Below are 22,843 nucleotides of genomic sequence, written 5' to 3' on the forward strand. Positions count from 1 at the left end.
CTAGCCAATCCAGGCATTGGAAATTATCTATTTCACCACCATCACTTCTCCAACATCTGCTCTCCAAAACCCCCCACCAACCTGACCCAGTTAGCCCATCGATCGCCGTCCACCTCTCCTATTGATTTTGCATCTCAAAAGGCAACAAAATAAATTTGAAATATTTTTTTTAATATATGCTTATATTATTAGAAGGCCCCCAAAGTAATTCTTGCCTAGGGTCACAAATGTTCTTGAGACGGCCTTGCCGATGAGTCTTTTAGTGGTAGAAGGTTGGATTTTGTTGGTTGAGATTGATTAGAGTATTATTTTGGAGAGGCGGTTGCCAAAACCCTAATCACTCGATTGTCTATGATTGGCAAGGTCGATAAGAGTAGGTTTGAATGGTTTTGGTGAGTGATGATTGGGAAAGAGAATAGTGATAGTGTGAGGTCGTAACGGTGCTTAGAATTGGAAATAGAGTATAATTTGGGTAGTAAATAGTATTTTAAAAGTCTATAGATGAAAAAAGTGTCATTAAACCATTATTTGGGAGGGAAAGGGTTGTTAACTCTCTGGTTTAATCACTTAAGACTGATGAAACTCATTCATGTCTCAGTTAATGAAAAAAGCTAAAAATTCTGGCTTTTTAACTTAAGACTAAAGACTTATTCATTTGTCTTAAATGACATTTCCAAAAATATCCCTATTCTAATTTTTGAATTCCAATATACCCATTAAAACATTAATCTCTATTAACCCATTCTATTCATGTTATTATTTTATTTTCATTGTAACAAACATGGACACACAACTGAAAAATTAAAACCAATAGTTTGTAATTTGTCAAACTATGCATATATACCGTTGGATCGAATTTGTAAATCAAATGTAATGAATCTAATAGTTTAGTCCAATATAATGAATTCAATGGCGAATATATATAATCGTGACTAAATTTATATCAAGAAGTTAATTCTTACTAAAGATTTATTGACATGTATATTTATCATTGAACTCACTACATTAGACTAAAATTATATTAACCAACTATGTATTGTGGTTCACATTTTTACTTCCGAAATCAAGTTTGAAGACAAATTTAAAATAAAAATTGGTCTTCCTAAAAATTAATTTAAGAGAATTATGAAAATATGCTTCATCAGTATACAAAATTGATTACACATAATCTTGAATCCAGATCACTACTATCGAACTGCCGACGAGACAAAAGCCACCACGTTGGAGCCGGAAACGCTACATGGCGTGATTTATCGCGGAAGTCAGATATTTGATGGTGGACCATTGGTGGTTGTGCTTGTATTCCATCGCTTTCATTAACTTCCGAACAGTTCTTTCAATAGTTAATTAACGCCTTTAAGTGGCAAACATATTTTAATAGTTAATTAAATTTTTGGAAGACCAATTTTTATTTCTAATTTGTGGTCATACTTGAATTCAAAAGTAGAAATGTGAACCGGTTAGCATTATTTTAGTCTAATGTAATGAATCCAATGATAAATAAACATGTTAGTAAGTCTTTAGGAAGAACTTCTTGATATAAATTTAGTCATGATTATATATAATCATCATTGGATTCATTATATTGGACTAAATTGTTGGATTCATTAAATTTGACTACAATGATATTTTACAAATTAAATCCAATGGTGTATATGCATAGTTTTGACAAAGAGTAATGCTACATTTATAAAAAAAAATCTTACAAAAAACTTCATACAAAGTGATATGACAAAAAATGAATGAAAAAGTAAATATAATGAGTTTGACTTTTTGTTTCACTTTTCTATTTATTTTTTACCATCTCATTTTGTATAGAAATCTTTATAAATATAGTATTGTTGATTTGTTATTTGACAAATTACAAATTGTTGGATTTAATTTTTGAATAATGCTCGCCTTACTAACATCCTATACTAACCTCTCATACCAACTGACATGTCGCTGATGTGACAGATGCTATCTCATATGCCACATCACCTGGTTGCCACGTCAGGCAGTCCCAAAAATAAATAAATAAAAATTGATTGAATCCATCTTTCCCATAAATCTATTCTCTTCCAAATCAGTTCTCCTAAAATTGAAATGAAACCGTAAGGAAATTCCCAAAATTGAAACGCTAAAATTGAAATCTCATTCCTTCCCCTAAATCAGATTTCTCCCACCAATCTATCCTCTTCCACCACCATCGCTGGCTGGCTATCGTCTTCCACCACCACTTATTGACATTGTTTGCTCTTCCTCTTCCACACCGCTCTATTGTCTTCCTCATTTTTTTTTTTTTTTTTTTTTTTTGTCTAAATCAGTTACCCTAAACCAAACCTGAAAACCACAGAGGAATTTTGTTTGACTTCTTGAGTGGGTTGGGAGAGTTAGCTTTTGCATATGCAGGTCATAATGTGGTTCAGGAGATCCAAGCAACAATTCCCTCAACTCCTGAGAATCCATCAAAAAGACCAATGTGGAAAGGAGTAGTTGTTGCATATATTGTTAGAGCTTTGTGTTACTTTCCAGTCTCAATTGTTGGTTAATTACTACATTTTCGGAAACAATGTCGATGACAACATCCTCATCACATTAGAGAAACCCGCTTGGCTTGTTGCTGTAGGTAACATTTTTTTGGTCATCCATGTCATTGGAAGCTACAAGGTTAATCTAATTCAATAGTCACCCTAGTCCTCCTCATCTTTCGAGTTTTACTTTTATATCTGAATTATTTTGGAAAAGTTTTAACATTACATTCTCTTATTCTGGGAAATTGCAGATATTTGCAATGCCAGTGTTCGATATGCTTGAAGCTTTTCTGGTGAAGAAGTTGCATTTCAAACCTTCTTTCTTTCTTCGCCTTGTTACCCGAAGTACATATGTTGGTAAGTACATGCCCAACTATTCTCTTTTCTCTCGAAGGAATATAAACTAATAAAGTAATTTCTTTTAATCTTTGTTAATTCACCATTTACAATGGCAGTGGGTATATGTGTTCCTTTCTTTGGTTACTTGCTTGGATTCTTTGGAGGGTTTGCTTTCGCCCCAACAATATATTTTGTAAGCATTGTCTTAGACATTTCCAAACTACAAAAGCTTGTAAATTTTTATGCTATCAATTAAAAATTTTGTTATGCTTTATGCTTTATGCTCTCAGCTCCCCTGCGTCATGTGGCTTGCCATCCACAAACCAAAGAGATTTAGCTTATCTTGGATAATAAATATGCTTATATATGGATTGTCTTTTAGAGCTACATATTTCTGGGTTCTGTTGATGATTCTATCACCCATTGGTGGGTTAAGATCGATAATCGTGTCTGCAAAAAATTATGAATTTTTCTCAGAAATTGCTTGGTGAGAGAGAAAAAATGAAGCTGCTATGAGTGGATGAAGATTATGATCATGATGATGATGATAAGATGAGGATGTTCTATAACCCATTGGTGGGCTAAGATCGATAATCATTTCTACTAAAAATTACAAAGTTTTCTCATAAATTGCTTGGTGAGAGAGAAAAAATAAAGCTGCTATGAGTGGATGAAGATTATATGATGATGATGATGATGATGATAAGATGAGGATTTTGTTGGCTTGAGGCACATCTAAGGGGTGAGCATGGGTAACGGTTCTACTCAAAACCAACGAGTAGAATCGGAACCAAAATCAGAACTGGCCTTTATAGGGTAGGTTTCGGTTCCAATTTTTTGGAACCGATACTATGCGAGTCTGGTTCCGGTTTCAGTTCCTGCATGGGCAGGAACCGGAATCAGACTCAAAAGTTGGGATTGGAACCGAAGTCGGGTACTTGGAGTAGAATTGGGGCTAAATTGAATATTAGTAAAGTGTGGGGGTTATTGTAATTTTGCACAAAAATTTAAAAAGCAATGAAGAGTGAAGAGAGTAGACACGTGGGTGAGGCAAGGAGTAGAACCGAGACTAAATCGAATATCAGTAGACATACATGATTTGATTGTGCTGGCCCGAGTAGGTAGAAGGCTCGAGCGATGTATGATTCCGCCTGGCAGGTTTTGATTATGTCAACCCTAGTAGGTTGAAGGCTCGAGCTGTGTATGATTCTGCCTGGCAGGATTTGATTGTGCTGACCTGAGCAATGCATGGTCTCCTTGGGTCAAAGGCTTGAGCGTGTTTGATTCTACCTATCAAGATGGATTTAGTGGTTCAACCCGCGCGATGTTAGATCTTGTTGGGTTGGACGAATTTACCCCTGAGTACTAGTTGGGTGAGCGTTTTCACATGGGATTAAGAGATGGTTTATATTTTAAAATGTGTTTATGGAAATAAGATTTTATAAGCATGAATGTTTTATTGTATATTGAAATGTTTTATTGCATACTGAGATGTTTTCTCCCATTTCCCCCACTCACTGAGTATTTCTAGCTCACCCCTCATTTCAAATGTTATTCTTCCACCTTCCCAACCAGGTCGAGAAGAAGATTGTGTAGAGGAGTGCATCCCACTCAAGGTTGGGCCAGACAAGTTTATTTCACTATGTGTCATAGTTGTGTTTTATTTTCCCTTGCAAAGTTTATGTTTCTTCATCGTGTCTTTATTTCATGTTTTAGATTGTAAAAGATATGGAAAAATCTGATACCATATGTTTTCCGCTAGTTTCCAAGAAAGTTTTATGGGTGTTCATGATGAACAAATGAAGAAATGTTTTATGACGTTCATTTGGAAACAAGTTTTACATATTTATATTTTTTCCACATGGCACGTCTCATTCACCTGGGTTTCATGGGTACGCCTGGAGCATGTGGGATAGGGAGGGTCAAGACGGGTCGTGTCAGTCAGTTTGTCATAATGTTGGGGTATATATTTATTATTATTATTTTTCTTTTTTGAAACCTTTGGGTGTGCTTGATTTAAAACCAAACCATGAGGGGGCAATTTCAAAAACATCATTAATTATTACCAAACAAGCTTCCGAGCAATGTTCTGAAACTCGGACTGGACCGAATGGCTCAACCGGTCGAACCGGGACCCCAAGTCTTTGCCGGACAGAATCAAATATAAACCTGCTTTAGACAGTTAACCCGGATTAAACCGCCATTGGACTGGATAAACAGTATCAACCCTCGGTCCAATCGATTCAAGGCTCAAACCGGGTCAGTGAAATTGAAAAAATCAGCTCGATTTTTCGATTCCTCAAGCCTAATTCAGTCGTTCTAGGGTCAATAAATGCAATCTGCATTCCATTTCCTTCGCTCATTGCCGTCCTTCGATCGAGAGGTGGCCTTTCTTAACAAAAATATCGAAAGGCTTCTTAACATATTTTATCATTCCAAATAAAAAAAATGAAGTTGAAATCATACACACATATATATATTTTTTATTTAACTAACAAATTAAGCAATCAAATCTCAAAAGTCATGTATAATAAAACTAATCCAATAATACAGCAATATGTAGAAATAAAATTGACAAAAAAAAAAAAAAAAAAAAAGGAAGAAGAGAAAAGAAGGATGTCTTGTCGGAATTTGACAATTTTGATGGTGGTAAATGGTAAGTTGGTTGGTGTTGGTGAACCAGTGGTGCAGAAAGGGAGAGTTGAGAGAGTGCAACAATATCTAGAAAAAAAAAAAAAAAAAGATGTCTTCTTGTCGGAATCCAACAATTTTGATGGTGGTAAATGGTAAGTTGGTGTTGGCGAAACAGTGGTTGAGGCGGAGAGAGTTGAGAGAGGTTGAGAGATGGGAGAAAGATCTTAAATCTCAACCCCTAGCAATCGTGTATGGGAACGTGTATATTAAGGTTTTTACTTTGCCCAATAGAAGGTTGACAAATAATCCTATTTTGCTTTGCGGTTTCCCGCCCAGATCCAGGGGTGTTTTTGCTGGATTTTGAACCTGGATGGAATAATAGTGATTTTGTAGGGGTGAATTTACTAGATTTCAAATCTCTTGAAATTGTTGACATCTGCGGTCCGACTGACCGGTTGAACTGGTCATACTGGTCAAGTCAGAAACTGGGCCCTTGACCGGGTCAAGACCCGGTCCGGTTTTCAGAACATTGCTTCCGAATGGAAGGCTTCATACCCCAGGAAACAATTGTAGTATAATATATCTTCTGAATCTCATATGAAACTTTTGCAGAATGATTGTTCCACCCCTGAAGAATTTGGAATGTCTTTGTAAGCTGAAATGTTTTCTCTTTTAATAATCATTGTTTTAAAATTTTCATGTTCATGTACTGCATTTGATTGTGCAAATGCCATAGTGTTTGTGGTTTTAACGTCTCCATTAAGTAACAGATGTTACAGGACCGTCACTAACAGACTTTAATATCGTTGTTCACCAACGGTCTTTTTTGCCAGCAACTAATAGGCTTTAAGTCAATGGTAATCAAACATACATTGTTGTCACCTTTACCTGACGAAGAATACCATTAACGTCACTATAACACATTGCCATTAATGTTATCGAAGGAACTAACAGTTGGACAAAAACACGTTAATTTTCTAGCACTCAACATTGAGCTCAAAAGAAGACAACTTCAGGAAAAAAAAAAAAAGAAAATTTGGAACCATGAAATTCTCCAGTTGCCTCCTCTCTTATAACCGACATACATTTGCATGATCATGTCTTGACTAGTTTATAATATGAAAGGTATTTTGGGAGTGTAAAGTATATTGATTTTGTCTTAATTGCTTGTATGTAAGGAAATAAATTTTGAGTGTGCTATATATGATAATGTCTATGTTGGATGGATTGGAATTTGGATTGTTGCTTGTGGAGAGGAAATCTTTGAGTGTGCTACATGTATATATCGTTCACGTCTTGCATGATTTTTATTTTTGGATGAATTGAGATGAGAAATGGTTGTTTTGTAAGTAATGTACTCCTTGTAATGTAATTCGTGCGTGGAAGCATAGGGAAAAGAATGTTGATGTATGATGTGATTGTTTTGGAAAAAGTTGTTGAGTATGAAATGGAGTTGGGATAAGGTTGGTTGATTGCAGGAAGTTGTTAAAAATCTACAGACATTTTGTTTAGTTGCCTAGAAGAACAACCATTCATGTTTGAGGAACGAGCATTCTTGCTTGCCCAGAAAGTTTATGAAGTGGAACGGGCATAGGGAACGAGCGTTCCATATGGAATGACAGGCCTGAAAATGTGTCATTTTGAATAGAACGATGAATGACCAGTGGAACGGTGCTGTTCATGTTGGGATTCATGCAGTTTGGACATAGAAATGGTGTAACATGGATGAACAAGATGATGAATGTAAGGTAGAACACAAACATAACACATAAGCCCAAAAAATTTCAAGGTAAGGATATTCCATCTCCTTTGCTATTCAACACTTGAATCTTCTTTCTAGGAATCTTAGTTCTTCAAGTGAAGTTGAAGAACCTCAAAATGTGATCCACACAAGTCAAGGAAGAGAGACCCGTGGAGTGAGAGAGAAAATGAGAGAGTGATTTTGCTTTAATTGATTCAATTCAATTAAAATAGTATAAAACTTAATTTATATACCATGGGTACAAAGTGTAATTTTAAATTATTTTGGAAAAGCCTCAAACAATTCAAAATTAACTTGAGAATAAACATATATGTCTAGTCCTTAGTTTTATGGTTAATTCATAATTTTGTTTACTCATATAGTTTTTAACAGTTACAACTCCGTACAATTCGTTGATTAAAGAATACTTAACTTAATAATAATAAATATTAAATAAAAAAGGACTAACAACAGTAATATAATAAATGTAGATAATTTAATTTTATGTACCCTCTTGCTTGATGTTGCTTATACAACTTGGCTTCTTGTCTCAACTACAATTCTTAACTAGTCAATATTTCTAAGTTAAAACAGCTGATAGTTTGAATTTTGTTTGGTGGCTCAGAAAATTCTGAAGGTGCCAGTTTTATGCTGTTTCTGCAAGTTCTTTTTTGGTTATCTTTTCTTTTATTCTGGCAAATGTAATTAAATTTTAACTTTTTTTTTTATTTTCATTGAATTGAAAGGCTTCTATAAACAAAGAAGAAGCAGGTGCTATTTCTTAGATCACATTCAAATATCATCCAGTAACAGGTAATCAATTAAACTTATCTTCTTTGGTAGCTATAATTTATGAAGCAAATATTTAAACTCAATTTATTAACTGATACGCTTATTTATCACAACAAGAAATAGGAATTTCGACAACTACATATTTCATAACAAAATCATTGTAGTTTTGAATAAGATATTTTACGATGAATTTGTTGCAAAACTGACTGCAAGTTAGTTACTGAATGCATTCTATTAAAAGTATTGTTGAAATAGATTAGCTAGAAATTAATTTACGTTGAATTAGATTTTAGTTCTGTTTTTAGTTTAGGAGATAGGGATATATGCTTTGTTAAAATTGTATTAAGCGAACCTTGATGATATGTAAAAAAATATTTATATTGATAGAAAAAATTTAAATAAATTTAGTAAAATCATCTTGTGCTTTCCCTATTAATAGATAAGTTATTAAAAAAAAAACTAGTGAAGTAGTAGTTTTAAGATACTTCTGATATCAATGCAGTGAGTAACAAGAAAAAAGGTGAGATATGGCAGAGGGTGCAGTGAATTTTACTATAGAAACCTTGGGTTCCTTGCTTGTCCAAGAAACCAAGTTGTTGAGCAGTGTAAAGAAAGAATTTGAAAGCATCAAAAGAGAATTGGAGTTCATGAGAGCTTTCGTTAGGGATGCAGATACAAGGGTAGCAGTCAAAGAAGAAGCAGAAGGCAATGGAGGTGTCGTAAGTACTTGGGTGAAACAAGTAAGGGAAGAAGCTTATCACATTGAAGACGTCATAGATGAGTACATGCTTAATGAGGGGAAGTATCATGAACATGATGACAAAGGTCTCACTGGTTTCCTTCTTAAAGTGCGTTGCTTCATGAATGAACTTAAGGTGCGTCATGGAATTTCATCTAAGGTTAAAGATATCAAATCATCATTTGCTGATATACAGAGAAGAGTGAACCATTATAAATTTAGTGACATAGATCAAGGAGATATTGTATTGCACGACTCTCGAGTTGGTTCTCTTTTCATCCAAGACACTGAAATTGTGGGCATCGAATCTACTAGAGACCAATTGATTGGTTTGTTGGTAAATGGAACATCCAACCTTTCAGTAGTTGCAGTTTTGGGCGAAGGAGGACTTGGCAAGACCACTCTTGCCATGAATATTTATAGCAATGATGCAGTGAAGAAGCATTTTGATTGCCAGGCTTGGATCACAGTTGGGAAAGAATACTTGAATAAAGATTTAGTAAGAATGATTTTACAAGTACTTTACCGTTCAACAGGGTCCACTCTGATGGAGGTAGACAAAATGGAAGAGAAGGATTTGATCATGATGTTGAGGGAAAACTTAAAGGACAAGTGTTACATGATTGTGTTCGATGACGTGTGGAAAACTGAATTTTGGATGGATGTAAAGCTTGCTTTACTTAATAACAACCAAAACAGTAGAGTAATGCTAACGACCCGAAATAAAAGAGTTGTAGAATTCATACCATTCTCAATGGTTCATGTTCACATGCTTGAACCCTTGTCTTCAGAGAAGGGATGGGAACTTTTTTGCAAAACGACATTTGGCTCTAATGGCTCTTGTCCTCCAGACTTGACGGAATTATCGAAACACATCATTGGAAAATGTGGAGGTCTGCCTCTAGCAATTGTTTCAATAGGTGGGCTTCTCTCAGTAAAAAAAAAGGATTGTTTCTGAATGGACAAATATATGTGATAGTTTGGGCTCAATATTAAGCAATGATTATCATCTTAAAAATTGCAACTACGTATTGTCTGGAGCTTATGATGATCTCCCTTACCATCTCAAGTCACGTTTCTTATACTTTGGTGTGTTTCCAGAGGGCTACGAAATTAAATGTGGGAGATTAATTCGCCTCTGGATAGCTGAAGGCTTTGTCCAACAACAACCACCTTCCATCTGAGCATGTTGCAGAAAATTACTTGAAGCAACTTATTGATAGAAGCTTGATTCAAGTTTTAGAGAGAAAGCCTTCTGGACAAGCTAGAAGTTGTAGAGTTCGTGGTCTGATGTACGAGATGCTTCGTAGAAAGATGAAGGACTGTGTTTTTTGTCACTTTTTTAATGAAAAAGACTTAAGTCACTTTAGCAAAACTCGAAGCATTTCAATACACAAATGCACTAGTAGTGTTTTAGAGAGCATAAAAAATTCAAAGATCCGCTCCATTTGTCTTTTTAATGTGGACATATTGCCCGAGTCTTTCATGATTACATTTGTTGCTGATTTCAAGCTTTTAAAGATACTTGATTTTGAAACTGCCCCTTTGGATTGTCTTCCCGATGGAGCGGGAAAGCTCTTCCATTTGCACTACTTAAGTTTGAGAAATACAAAAGTTAAAGAGCTTCCCAAGTCCATAGGCATGCTTCACAAAGTAGAAACTCTTGATTTGAAGTGGAGTTTTGTGAGTGAGCTCCCGATTGAGATCAAGAATTTGAAAAAATTGCGTTGTCTAATTGTAGAATGCCAGGACAACAAAGGGCCTTACAGAAGAAGAGCAAAAATACAAGAAGGTTTTGGGGCTTTAACAGAGTTGCGGCAGCTACGTTATGTGCTTGCAAACACTTGGGTACTTGAAGAGCTTAATAAACTAAGGCAGATGAGAAAGTTGGGCATTAGGGTCGCAAATAGAGATGTGAAGGATTTGTTTGCTATTGTCCAACATATGGAAAAACTTGAAGATTTGAGTGTATTAGGGTTTACAAGTGGAAAAGAGCCTCTTGATATACAAAAATCCTTGGCTTCTCCTCCTTTATGTCTTCAACGATTTCATTTGGGAGGGATATTAATTGAAATTCTACCAGTTTGGATTTCTAAACTTCAAAATCTAATCAGATTACAACTGGATTTGCTTGGATTTACCAATGATTCCATGACAATACTTCAAGCTCTGCCTAATTTATTGGTGCTGGTTCTCTTTGTGCGTGACTGTGATGAACAATTGCATTTCAAAGAAGGTTGGTTTCCAAAGCTCGAACACTTGTATCTCTACAACTGCAAGGGATTGAAATGCATGGTGATAGAGAAAGGCGCAATGCCTAGTCTTACAGAGCTGTCGATTGGACCATGCCCATTGTTGAAGGAGATTCCAACTGGAATTGAGCATTTTAATAACCTAAAGAAACTTGTGTTTCGAAACATGTTAAAGGAGGTTTATGGCATGATAAAAAATGAGAACTGGGAGAATGTCACTAAACACATTCCACTAGTACGTGTTGACTATAAACACACATCTAGAGGAGAATACTTTTTTCACACCAGTAAATATCTGTCATCTCTGTCGGAAGAAGATTTGGAGAAGATTATTGAAGAAATTGAGGCCGAGTAATGAGCAGCCCCATCACAGGGTCAACAGGTCAGTCTCCTAAAACAAGTCAGCCTTTTGAATTGTGTGTTTCTCTTTTTTTCTAAAAATAATTTAATAGTTGGATTAGGTTGTAAGAAAGTACATAATTTAATCTGGTAGTAATGGTAAAATTGCTCTTGATGCTGATTTTAAATAATCATCAATTATCTATGAATTATACACTCTTTTCGTTATATAGATTTAACTGACTATCGTTTTTCTTCTATTGCCTATGAATAGATGAAGAGTCTGAAGGCATGAGGATGAACCGGTGAATCATATTCGCCATTGACAAACAAGTATTGCTTTGGCTATTTATTTTTAAATGATCACAATGTAATATCTACTATTTCCTTATCAGTTGCTTGTGTTTCGGAAGACACAATTCCAGGATTTGGATTTCTAGATGATATTTTCTCCTACTTGAACTTGATAGTAACCATTTCTGCTGTGTGATCATTGGGTTAAACATTAAGCAAGCAGCGCACATTTGAACTGTATTTGATGAGCAATTTGATAATTTCAAACATCCACTCTCTATGGTGAAATTGAAACATTTCCAATAAAGTATAACCCTTTGGGAGAATGCTTTGCCAATAAAAACAAGGTCCCCTGTTTTCCTCTGTTCCCTTTTAACAAAGGCCTCGCAGATTTATCCCATCCACATCTTTCATTTACGTCAGTCAACATATGTTATCATACTTGCGCATCTAAAATTTAAGATTTTCTAATTCAAATTTGAAAATCTTCATGGTAGTTTTTGCCTTTTGTAATGACTGGAATAACTCTCCAAATTAGAAAAAAAGTCAAATTTTACTAATTAACTACTAAATTATTATTCTTTCTATTGTAATGACTGGAATATTGGTTAACAAGGGAAATTAAATTGTATGTGGTAGATCTCAATCCATATACATTTTCATGAACAACTGGCAAATCGTTCATGATGCATATTCTCTCCTTTAGTCTATTTACTTCAAATTTTAAGCTTTTTTTTTTTTTGAAAATTTTTTAAACTCTGTCCTTTCTCCAGTGGGCAGTAAGTAAGTGGAGAATTCCATACGACTTTGCCAACCAAAATTAGGTGCCCTGTTTCCATGGAACATTGCCCTTAAGGCACTTGTTTTTATTAATATGCTTAAAGATGGACATTGAAAACTAAATGACAAGTTGTCTACTTATAATATTATCAATAATCAAACATTGAAAAAAAAAAAAAAAATGTAAATTAAGTTTACTAGTACTTGAAGAGTTTTTAATTTTAAATGACTACTGTGTAGATAAATTAAAGTCCTTTGTTTATCAATCACAACCATCTCTTTGGAGACTCTTAAACCGCATAATTTTGCAACTTGCATGAAGAACCTTGTCTTATCTCAATAAATAAAATGGCTCTTCTGTAATCTGTAATTAATTTAAGCCTTGACAGTAACATTTGGTAGATTAAACCTATGCATCCAACTTCTTAAATTAATTCGTCTAATTTTTACCATCTTGTCGTTTAGGACGGCAGTTAAAGGAATCTTTTACCCTGTTTCCATGGAATAATACAAGACCTTATCGCTATTCTGCTGTTTCCATGGACTAAAAAATGATGGTAGAAGATTACAAATAATTACAGAGATAAGCTACTAATAAACAATGAAGTCCTTACTCTTCTAAATTAACAAACATATCAAAAAATTCATCAAGATTTGCAATTGAAACACCTGGTTAGTTTCATCTTTTGTATCTTTAATTGATTGTTTTATTCTTGTTATGAATAAGTACCAGTTTGGATTACTAAACTTCGAAATCTAATCAGATTTCGAAGTTTAGTAATCCAAATGGATCAACGAATGATTCAATGACAATGGTTCCAACTCTGCCTAATTTATTGGTGTTTATTCTCATTGCGAGTGACTGTGATGAACAATTGCATTTCAAAGAAGGTTGGTTTCCAAAGCTCCAAAACTTTGTATCTGAATGACTTCAATAGGATTAAAATGGATGATGATAGAGAAAGGTGCTATGCCTATTCTTACATTGGTGGAGATTCCTACTGTAATTGAGCATCTCAGAAACCTAAAGCAACTTGTTTTTTGTATAATGTTGAAGGAGGTTTATTACATTATTAAAAAAGAGAACTGGAACAAGGTCACTAAACACATTCCACAAGTACTGGCAAGTTTTAAGCAAACAAGTACACGGTCCTTTTCTTACTCTACTAAGCATATGCCGTCTCTATCATACTATAAGCAAAAGAATACTTGAAGAATGATTAACTGAGAGCAATTTTACAAGAACTTTACCGGTCAACAGGGTCCACTCTAATGGAGGCAAACAAAATGGAAGAGAAGGATTTGATCATGATGTTGAGGGAACACTTAAAGGACAATTGTTACATGATTGTGTTCGATGACATGTGGAAAATTGAATTTTGGGGAGATGTAGAGCATGCTTTACTAAATAACAACAAAAACAGTAGAGTGATGCTAATGACACGGAATAAAGCAGTTGCTGAATTCATACTGTTCTCAATAGTTAGTGTTCACATGCTTGAAACCTTGTCTTTAGAGAAGGGATGGAAATTTTTTTGCAGAAAAGGCATTTGGCTTTAACCGCTCTTCTCCTCCAAACTTGACAGGATTATCAGAACATATCATTGGAAAATGTGGAGGTGTTAAAGCTGTGATATTTTGCTAGAAATATGGAGATATGTTCATTGGTTGAAGCTAAAAAAGTTGGCGCCAAATTCCAAGTTCAAGTTTCATGTTAGTTGGCCTGGGAGTAGTTCAATGAAGTTATATCGATGGTTTTTGGTAATTGTAGTAGATTTTCAGCTAGTGATCAAGGTTCATTTTGGTGTAATGTACTTATGTTTGTTAAGATTGAATGGATGTGGTTAATTGCAATGTTTTAAAAACTGACTTGGGGTGAAATCCAATAAAGTGGCTGGGTCTCGGGTCGACTAGTTCAACCGATTGGTTCAACCAGTGATGTTATCATGCTAACATCCAAAAAAAAAAAAAAAAATTCAGAAAAATCACAAAGAAATTAAAAAAAACCTAAATTAGTAGGGTTTTGTCTAAACACTTCTAGAACACCCAAATAAAAAAGAAATAAAGAGAGAGAGAGAGAGAGAGACAAGAGAGACGACAAGACATCTACCGACCCACCCTTCTCTGTCTCTTCATCGCCTAACTAAGTCTTTTTCTTCTTCTTTTTCATGTTTTCTTGTCTGGGTATTTGCTCTTTTACTTGTTCTTGTGTTTTTTATTTTGATGTGTGTTGTTTGTTTGACTTGAATAATCATCTTCAATGGGGGAGAGAATCACTCCTGGAAGTTACTTCCACTCTTCTAGTACCCTCCTTCTGGACTTCATGCTTCTCCTCATAATTAATCAATCGAAAAAAGATGAAATGAAAGTTGGTACCTCTGACGATGATTGGAATGGCTACCAAAGATGAGGCAAAATGAAGATGAAACAAAAGCTATCGCTGAAGTGGAAATGAAAAAGTTAAGAGATGAACGAAAAAATCGATGAAGAAATAGACAAATGGAAGAGTGCAAATATGGGTTAGGGCTTGAAAGAATGAAAAATTGGGGAAAACCGTTAAAAAAATTGCAATTCAGGAGGGGGTTAGAGTTGACCCGGTTTTTTCCCAAAGCCGGTTGGACCAGCGGGGTGCTACATTGACCCCGGTCCAACCGTGGGCATACTAGGTGAATTCAATTATCCGGGTTTTATGCCAATCTGGCCCGACTTAGTGGCCGGTCCCGGTTCAACCGGCCAGGTTTTAAAACCTTGGTTAATTGTATGTAAAATATCCGCGGCAGATTAGGTGCAATAGTGGTAAAAAACCTTTTGTATAAATTCAGTTTATATCAATGAAACATGTAGAACTTTACACAACAATCTCCCTCTACAATCTCTTTTTACATTTTCCTTTGTATTTTCCAGCTCAAAACCAACATTTGATATCAAAGCTTTCACTATGATCTTAAAGGACTTGTGGAGTCTATCCTTTTCACTCTTTTTTCAACTCTTTTTCTCACTTAAAACCTTTCCTGAAAATACCACTCAAAACCATCTTCATGATGTCAAACTCAGCTTCACTTTCTCCGTCTGTCTTCAATGGAGAGAAGTTCCATATGTGGGCTGTCAAAATTAAAGCCTACTTGAAAGGCCATGATTTGTGGCAATATGTGGAGTAAGAGAAGCAGCCACCTCAACTAAGGCCAAATCCCATGTTGAATTAGATCAGACTCCATGAAGAAGAGATAGCAAAAGGCTCCAAGAACTCTGTCCTATATCCATTTAGCCGTCACAGATAAAGTATTCACAAGGATCATGACTTGTGAAACTCCAAAAGAAGCTTGGCATAAGCTTAAAAAGGAGTTTATGGGAAGTGATAAAACGAGAAACATGCAAGTCTTGAAATTGAGAAAGGAGTTTGAAGTGTTGAGAATGCAGGAAGCTAAGTCTATTAGGGAGTATGTTGATAGACTTATGAATGCGGTCAACATGATTAGACTACTTGGTGAAGAACTCACCGATAAAAGAATTGTAGAGAAGGTGCCAGTGAGTGTCCCTGAAAGGTTTGAATAATAAATTTCATCCTTAGAGCACTCTAAGGTTCTGTCTCAAATCTCCTTGTATGAGCTTGTTCATGCCTTACAAGCTCAAGAACAAAGGAGGCTACTAAGACAAGAAGAGAGTGGTGAGGGAGTAATGATGGCTACACACAAAGGGAAACTAGTTCAGGGAGGAAATAAGAAATATACTAGATATAGAAAAGGAAAAGAAAAGGCTAATAACCAGACATGGAAGAATAGAGGAAGGAAAGGATATCCTCCATGTCCACATTGCAAGAAGAAAAAGCATGCAGAGAACCACTATTGGTTTAGACCTCGCATATAATGCAGGTCCTACACATAGTTTGGCCATATGAAGAAGGTTTGCAAAAACAAAGGAAACCAGCAAGAGCAGCAAACATAGGTAGTAGAGAACCAGCAACAAAACCAAGAGGCAGAACACTTGTTTGTGGCTTCCTGTTATGCAACTCACACCTACACAAAAACTTGGTTAATCTACAATGGCTGCACTAATCACATGACACCAGACCTCACCAATTTTGTTGATCTGGTTCAATCTTATTGGTCAAAAGTCAGAATTGGAAATGGAGATCTAGTGGAAGTCAAGGGAAGAGGTGATGTAGTAGTCCAAATTTCAACATGTACAAAGTTCATTTTGAATGTGTTATATGTTCCTGAAATTAGCCAAAGTTTGCTTAGTGTAGGACAGATGTTAGAGAAGAATTATGCTTTACATTTTCAAAATATGTCATGCATCATCTTAGATAGTGATGGGTGTGAACTGATGAGAGTCAAAATGATAGGAAAAAACTTCCCTATTGAGTGGAAAAAACCATATTTTCAGGCTTATTCTACTAGCATAAATGAATCTAAATTATGGCATAAAAGGTTTGGCCATTTCCATTACAATGGTATTAAAGAACTTAAGCACAAAATCCAGTTCAAAATATACCAGAGATAGAAGAAAGGAGGAGTATATGTAGTAGCTGCCAACTTGGCAAACTTAGCAAGGAACCTTTTTTAGTAAACTAGGCATGGAGAGCTACTGAAAAACTCTAACTCATTCACATGGATGTGTACGGTCCAATGCAGACTTTATCCTTGAGTGGAAGCAAATACTTCATCTTGCTCATAGATGATTTTTTTAGAACGACCTAGGTTTACTTCTTAAAACAGAAAAATGAAGTGGTTGCCATGTTTAGAAAGTTTCAAGCTATTAGTTGAGAATCAAATTGGTTTGAGTATTAAGTTAGCTAGAAGTGACAATGGTACAAAAGATACTTCAAATGAGTTTGAAGAAATATGTAGGGGTGCTAGAATCAAGCATCAACTTAGTAGTCCATACACTCCACAACAAAATTGAGTCAGTGAAAGAAAAAATATGACTATTATGGAGATGGCCAGATGCATGATGGTTGAAAAGAAGTTGCCGAAATTGTTTTGGGCAGATGTTGTCAACACTGGGATCTACCTTCTTAATAGGCTACCAATTAAGGCTCTTAATAACCAAACTCCATTTGAAGCTTGGTATGGAGTTAAGCCAATTGTGGACAATGTTAAAGTCTTTGGTAGTATTTGCTATACTCATGTTCCAGCCAACAAAAGAAGCACGCTTGATGAAAAAGCAAAAGCATGTATTCTAATTGGTTACAACAGCCAATCCAAAACCTATAGAATCTTCAATCTAAACACTAAGAAGATTCTGATTAACAGAGATATTTGAGTAGATGAGATGTTTGTTTGGAATTTGGAAAAGAAAGAAATTGAAGTAAAAACAAGGCTGCAACAAGGAAAGTATTCAGGGAATTAGAATGATGAAGAAGGAGGTTTAGATGTAGAAGATGAAGTCTTAGTCAGAGGCACCAGACCTTTATTTGAGCAATGTTGCTGTAATGGAACCTACACGCTACTTTGAAGTTGCAAAATCAGAAGAATGGAGAGTTGCAATGAAGGAGGAGTTAAGCATGATCGAAAAGAATGAAACATGGAGTTTGGTTGACAGGCCATCAGATAGGAAGGTCATTCAAGTTAAATGGAACTTCAAGACTAAACTGAATCCTGATGGATCAATCAACAAACACAAAGTAAAACTTGTTGCCAAAGGCTAGGCACAACAGTATGGGGTAGATTTTTCAGACACATTTGCTTTAGTTGCAAGGCATGACACAATCAGACTTCTCTTAGCTCTGTTAGCTCAATTCAAGTGGAAAATTTTCCAACTTGATGTTAAATTAGCTTTCCTAAATGGCTGGTTAGATAAAGAGCTTTATGTGGAGCAGCCTGAGGGATTTAAGTTGAAGGGAAAGAGAACAAAGTCTATCTCTTGAAGAAGGCTTTGTATGGCTTGAAGCAAACTCCTAGAGCCTGGTGTAGCTGAATTAATGAGTATTTGTATAGCTTGGGTTACACAAGAAGTCCTAATGAGCAAACTCTCTGTGTGAGGAAGTTAGATGATGGTTTGATTGTTGTCTCTTTATATTTTTAGACAAACATACCAATCGTATTTTCCAATCATATTCAATATTCTTAAAAAGACAAAAAACAAAAAAACAAAATTTATGAATCAACCCACCTCAGATGTGCTCCTGCTGCTATCCTTTTAGTACTGTTGTGTAACCGGAACAGCTGGTTTTTCTTTATTTATACATTTATTTAAAACACAAAAAATAGGTCACCTAAAGGCCCAAGTAAATCTTGCTTTCATGTTAGCTACGCATATATAGGCATCGTAAGTCCATGATCACTTGATAACGATCAGGGTGCTGTTTTTGTTTCCAAAACATTGGGGGTTTCGATGTAATTTACCATTGATATTTTGGTCTGCTATTATTTATGTTTGTAACTTTTTCTATTTCTAGTCAAGAGGTCCAGACAAATTACATAATTCGAAAAGCAAAAGTAAAAGATTCCGTTTTACATTTTCTATCATGTTTGAATGCATTATTGTGGTACTTTTTGTCTTCTTTTCATCTTTTCTTCTCTATTTGCTTTTTTCTTTCTGAATTTTGCAGGACGTTTTGACAAGAAACAGAGACGTTTGACACTGAAGGAAGGACCATTGCATGTACAATGGTGAGAAGATGAAAAGGAAAATAAATTTTGCTGAATAGGGTGAGAGAACAAAGGAGATGGATGTTTTAATACTCCCATTCTTGGGTTAAATTCAATATTCAAATGAGTACAAAACTGATAAGTCTAGCGAGATAAACACCTATTTCTATACTTAAGCCCATTAATTTAACCAGCCCAAATTGCACAAAGTGATTTTCTTATAAAATGATTTGAGTTTCCATGCAATTCTTTTTTCTTTTTAATTATCCCATTTTAGTTCCTGAAATTTCGTAAGTTATACTTTTATCAAATATGGTGTTTATATCTTCTGGTTTGAGTTAACTTTGTAAATCCAGTGTTTATACTAGTTGAAGAGTTATATATAATAATAATAATAATAATAATAATAAGACTTTCTAGGAGAAAAGTGCTTCGTCAAAAGGGAGTGTTAGGAGTCGTTATGAGTTGTTCTTCATAGTCTACAACGAAGAAGGGATTAGACCATCTCTGCACAAACTTGTTGAAAGCTGGAGCCGCTTTCCTGATGAGTCCATGGCAGGACGAAACCAATAGACCACAAGCCCATGAATGGCTTACATGTAGGCTTACCCTCTCTCAATTGTGATGTCAAGGTGCCACACGACTGTTCCTCTACGTTGATACTCTAGGCCCATGACAATATACACTATTGAATCTAAGTTGTAAATTATCATTTAGTCTAATGTGATGAATCAAAAGGTTTAGTCCAACATAATGAATCCAACGATGAGTGTATATGGTTATAACCAAATTTATATCAGGACATCTTTACTAAATATTTGCTGACCTTACATATTTACCATTGGATCCATTACATTAAACTAAAATAATGTCAACCAACTGATTGTGGTTCACATTATTACTTTTTGAATTCAAGTCTGAAGACAAATTAAAAATAAAAATTGGTCTTCCAAAAAATTAATGTAAGAGAATTATAAAAATGCTTCATCAGCATACAAAACTGAAATTACACATAATCTTGAATCCAGATCACTAATATGGTAAACCCTGCACCTATTTCACATTAAGTTTAGCCCTGGCATGGCCTTGAGCTATTTGGAACTGATCGGTCATACCAAAATGTGTCATGAGAAGCCATACATGATACATGAGTGAGAAGCTCTCCTCCACGTCTCAGCCGGCCAGCATGCTGACTTCCTCTACCCTGACTTGCAGCAAAAGTTAACATCTCCAACCAAACGTCTCTAATCATTTTCCATCTCTTCTTTGTGTCTGAAACTTTTTCATTCAGTGCTGATGCAACCCTGCATGCATCAAATAACACTGATTTGCTTCTGTCTCCTTTCACTTTGTTGGGCGGGACATAAGTTTTCACTTTCAGTAACATTCTGCAAGCTTCAATTCTTTTTCTCCTTCTCTCATCACAACCTTCAATTCTTTTTTTCCTTTTCGGATCACAACCTTCAATGACGTGACTTTGACAGAAAAATTGGACTTTCGTTCTTTGAAAAAATTCCCGGCCTCAGAGTGAGTGTCTCGAAACCTGATAAGGACAATCCCAACTGGCAACAAGGATGGATACATAATAAGGAGAAACAACATATATCGTGACAGAAGCTTGCTCAGTTTTCGATTGTTATAATCTGAAATATCTGAAACTTTGCCCTGAGTGCCTGAGTAATAGCAAAGTTCAGTTGCAATGTGCCAGATAAGGATGCTCTGGTCAAACTCAACCTCCTTAATGCTCCAATCAAATGGACTAGGATCAGTGTCGCCATAGTACTTTTGAAGCGCGCGGATTCCCTTATTCGTGTATATGTCTCTGCTATTTGTCTCCTTAAACTTATCACATTTCTTCGGGGCATGTTTGAAGATCATCTTTCTCAGGTTTTCAGGCACTTCTTTAGAAGTTTTATAGCGGTACTTTTCCCAGAGTTGATCCATGTGCAAGCGCCTCAGGATTTTGTTAGGCCCAGATTTCTCTCTGAGGCAAAGGCATGTAAGACTATATTGCCCCATGGAATTAGACCACCTTGGTAGTTTAACCACTGGTTCCAGAAAGGTAATTATGGGTTTTAAGACTGGAATTTTCTTATGCTTTCTGAACCATAGACTGGCCTGGTCTGAGAGAAATAGAGAAAAGGCTGCATATATTTCTAAAAGTATTGCTCCAACCAGCAAGGAGAAGGTTATTGAAAGGTCTACCTTGACATAATTGTTCTTGTCAGCAAAAAAAAAGATCAGAAACACCATGCAGGTTAGACAGAATGTGATTATGCGGAGACCAAAACCCCAATGACTGTGATTTACACTTGCTTTGGTGTACAGTAAATCATACATGAAACCTAATTCGATAGCAATCACATTGAAAGCATCTTCATGAGACAATTTCTGGAAAAAAGACTGCCTTTTGTCGCGATCCTGGAAGCTGAGGATGAGATCGGCAAATATACACTTGAATGTCTGAAAAAACGCATGGGCTCTAAGTATGTTGTTGTCATCAGCTGTGGACTCTGATCTAGCTGCAGATACATCTATTTCAACCTGAGCATCTTTCACTTCTTCTGCCTCCACAGAGAACCCCTCTTCATGTTTCAAACTAAACTCTTCCATGAATTTGGGATAGTTGGGACCAGGATCAGGGTCAGTGAGCATGGAGTCTCTAAGTTGTCCACTGCTAGCCAGCCAAAGTGTGCATGTCCTCTCTCCATACTTAATGCACCCAACCAAAATCATGAGTATTGCTAGAAATGAAAGATGAGCGCCGCTCCATGCCAAGAGAAAGATGTATATTGCTGATACTGTCTGGACAAATAGTCCAAATAGGTGCCTCAAATATAATTCATTATCCTCTAAAGGATAGGCTGTAATAGTATCAGGACCACCCAAGTGCAACAGGAAAAATGGTGCCCAAAATGTGGTAAGCTCATCGTTGTGGTCAAGATTTTTAGAAGCACCATTCTCATAGATTTCTCCTAGATTATTTAAGAGTACGCGAAGGCCCATGGTTGCCACAGAATCTGCCAGCAAATAGACACACCAGACTATACATTTAATCAATACACCGGAATTATACTTCCTGCGATTGCCCAGAATGATGAGAACGATTTGTGAGATAAGGCTAAGGAAAACCAATGCCCTGAGCTCCCATTTATTCCACAAATCTCTTAACCTTTGAGGAAGCACCTCCATCATCATCCTCCTCTTCACCAGGATAAAGCTGCTAACAACTGAAAATGTATATATGCAAAATACATGAGCATTTGGTGAATGAAATATGATTATAACTATGGATGGCACGGGGTTTAATTTCTCCTTTCATACATGATGTTGTTATGAAAATTTGAAAAGAAATATATTTTTGAGTATCAGTATGTTGACATTCAAGTGTCATGGCCCAAAAAAAATATAAAATAGTATATAAAAATAAAAATAGAAAGAATTGCATACCTGTGAGTATCATATCCTAGATATTGCAGTTTTAATCTGAAGCAGATTATGCGTTCTCAAACCAGTTTCAATGGTGTCTGTGTAAAGTAAATTGTGTGCTTTGTGGTTCTTATACCGAGGTTTTTAGTTACAACCCTAAGTTTTAGAAAAACAAAGGAGACCGGTAGGTTTCAGAATAAAACAATTACACTTAACAGTTTAAGAATGAAACTTATACACCTTTGTGAAAAAATAACTATCATAAGGGTAATATAGACAACTCAACAAAAAAGTAAGTTTTTTATTTTCCAAATATCTTATTGAACTGCCAAAGTATATATTGATCATGTGGCAAATATCATATATTAGTTTCTTTTTATTGTAAGAGAAATGACAAAATA

The 22,843-nt window shown here is 35.6% G+C and overlaps 1 protein-coding gene and 1 pseudogene across 1 annotated transcript; both read left to right on the forward strand.

The window, feature by feature from the left end:
- The first annotated feature begins 1,240 nt into the window (after positions 1 to 1,240).
- LOC116139496 lies at positions 1,241 to 3,343 on the forward strand (annotated as a pseudogene).
- A 5,203-nt stretch (positions 3,344 to 8,546) lies between these two features.
- Positions 8,547 to 11,365, forward strand: LOC116139497 (disease resistance protein RPM1-like). Its single transcript, XM_031425157.1, has 2 exons — positions 8,547 to 9,692; positions 9,905 to 11,365. Exons 1-2 carry the CDS (start codon positions 8,547 to 8,549, stop codon positions 11,363 to 11,365), a joined length of 2,607 nt encoding a protein of 868 aa, XP_031281017.1.
- Positions 11,366 to 22,843: the final 11,478 nt, after the last annotated feature.

The sequence above is a fragment of the Pistacia vera genome, unplaced genomic scaffold, assembly GCF_008641045.1.
Source record: "Pistacia vera cultivar Batoury unplaced genomic scaffold, PisVer_v2 Contig351, whole genome shotgun sequence".
Taxonomy (NCBI): Eukaryota; Viridiplantae; Streptophyta; class Magnoliopsida; order Sapindales; family Anacardiaceae; genus Pistacia; species Pistacia vera.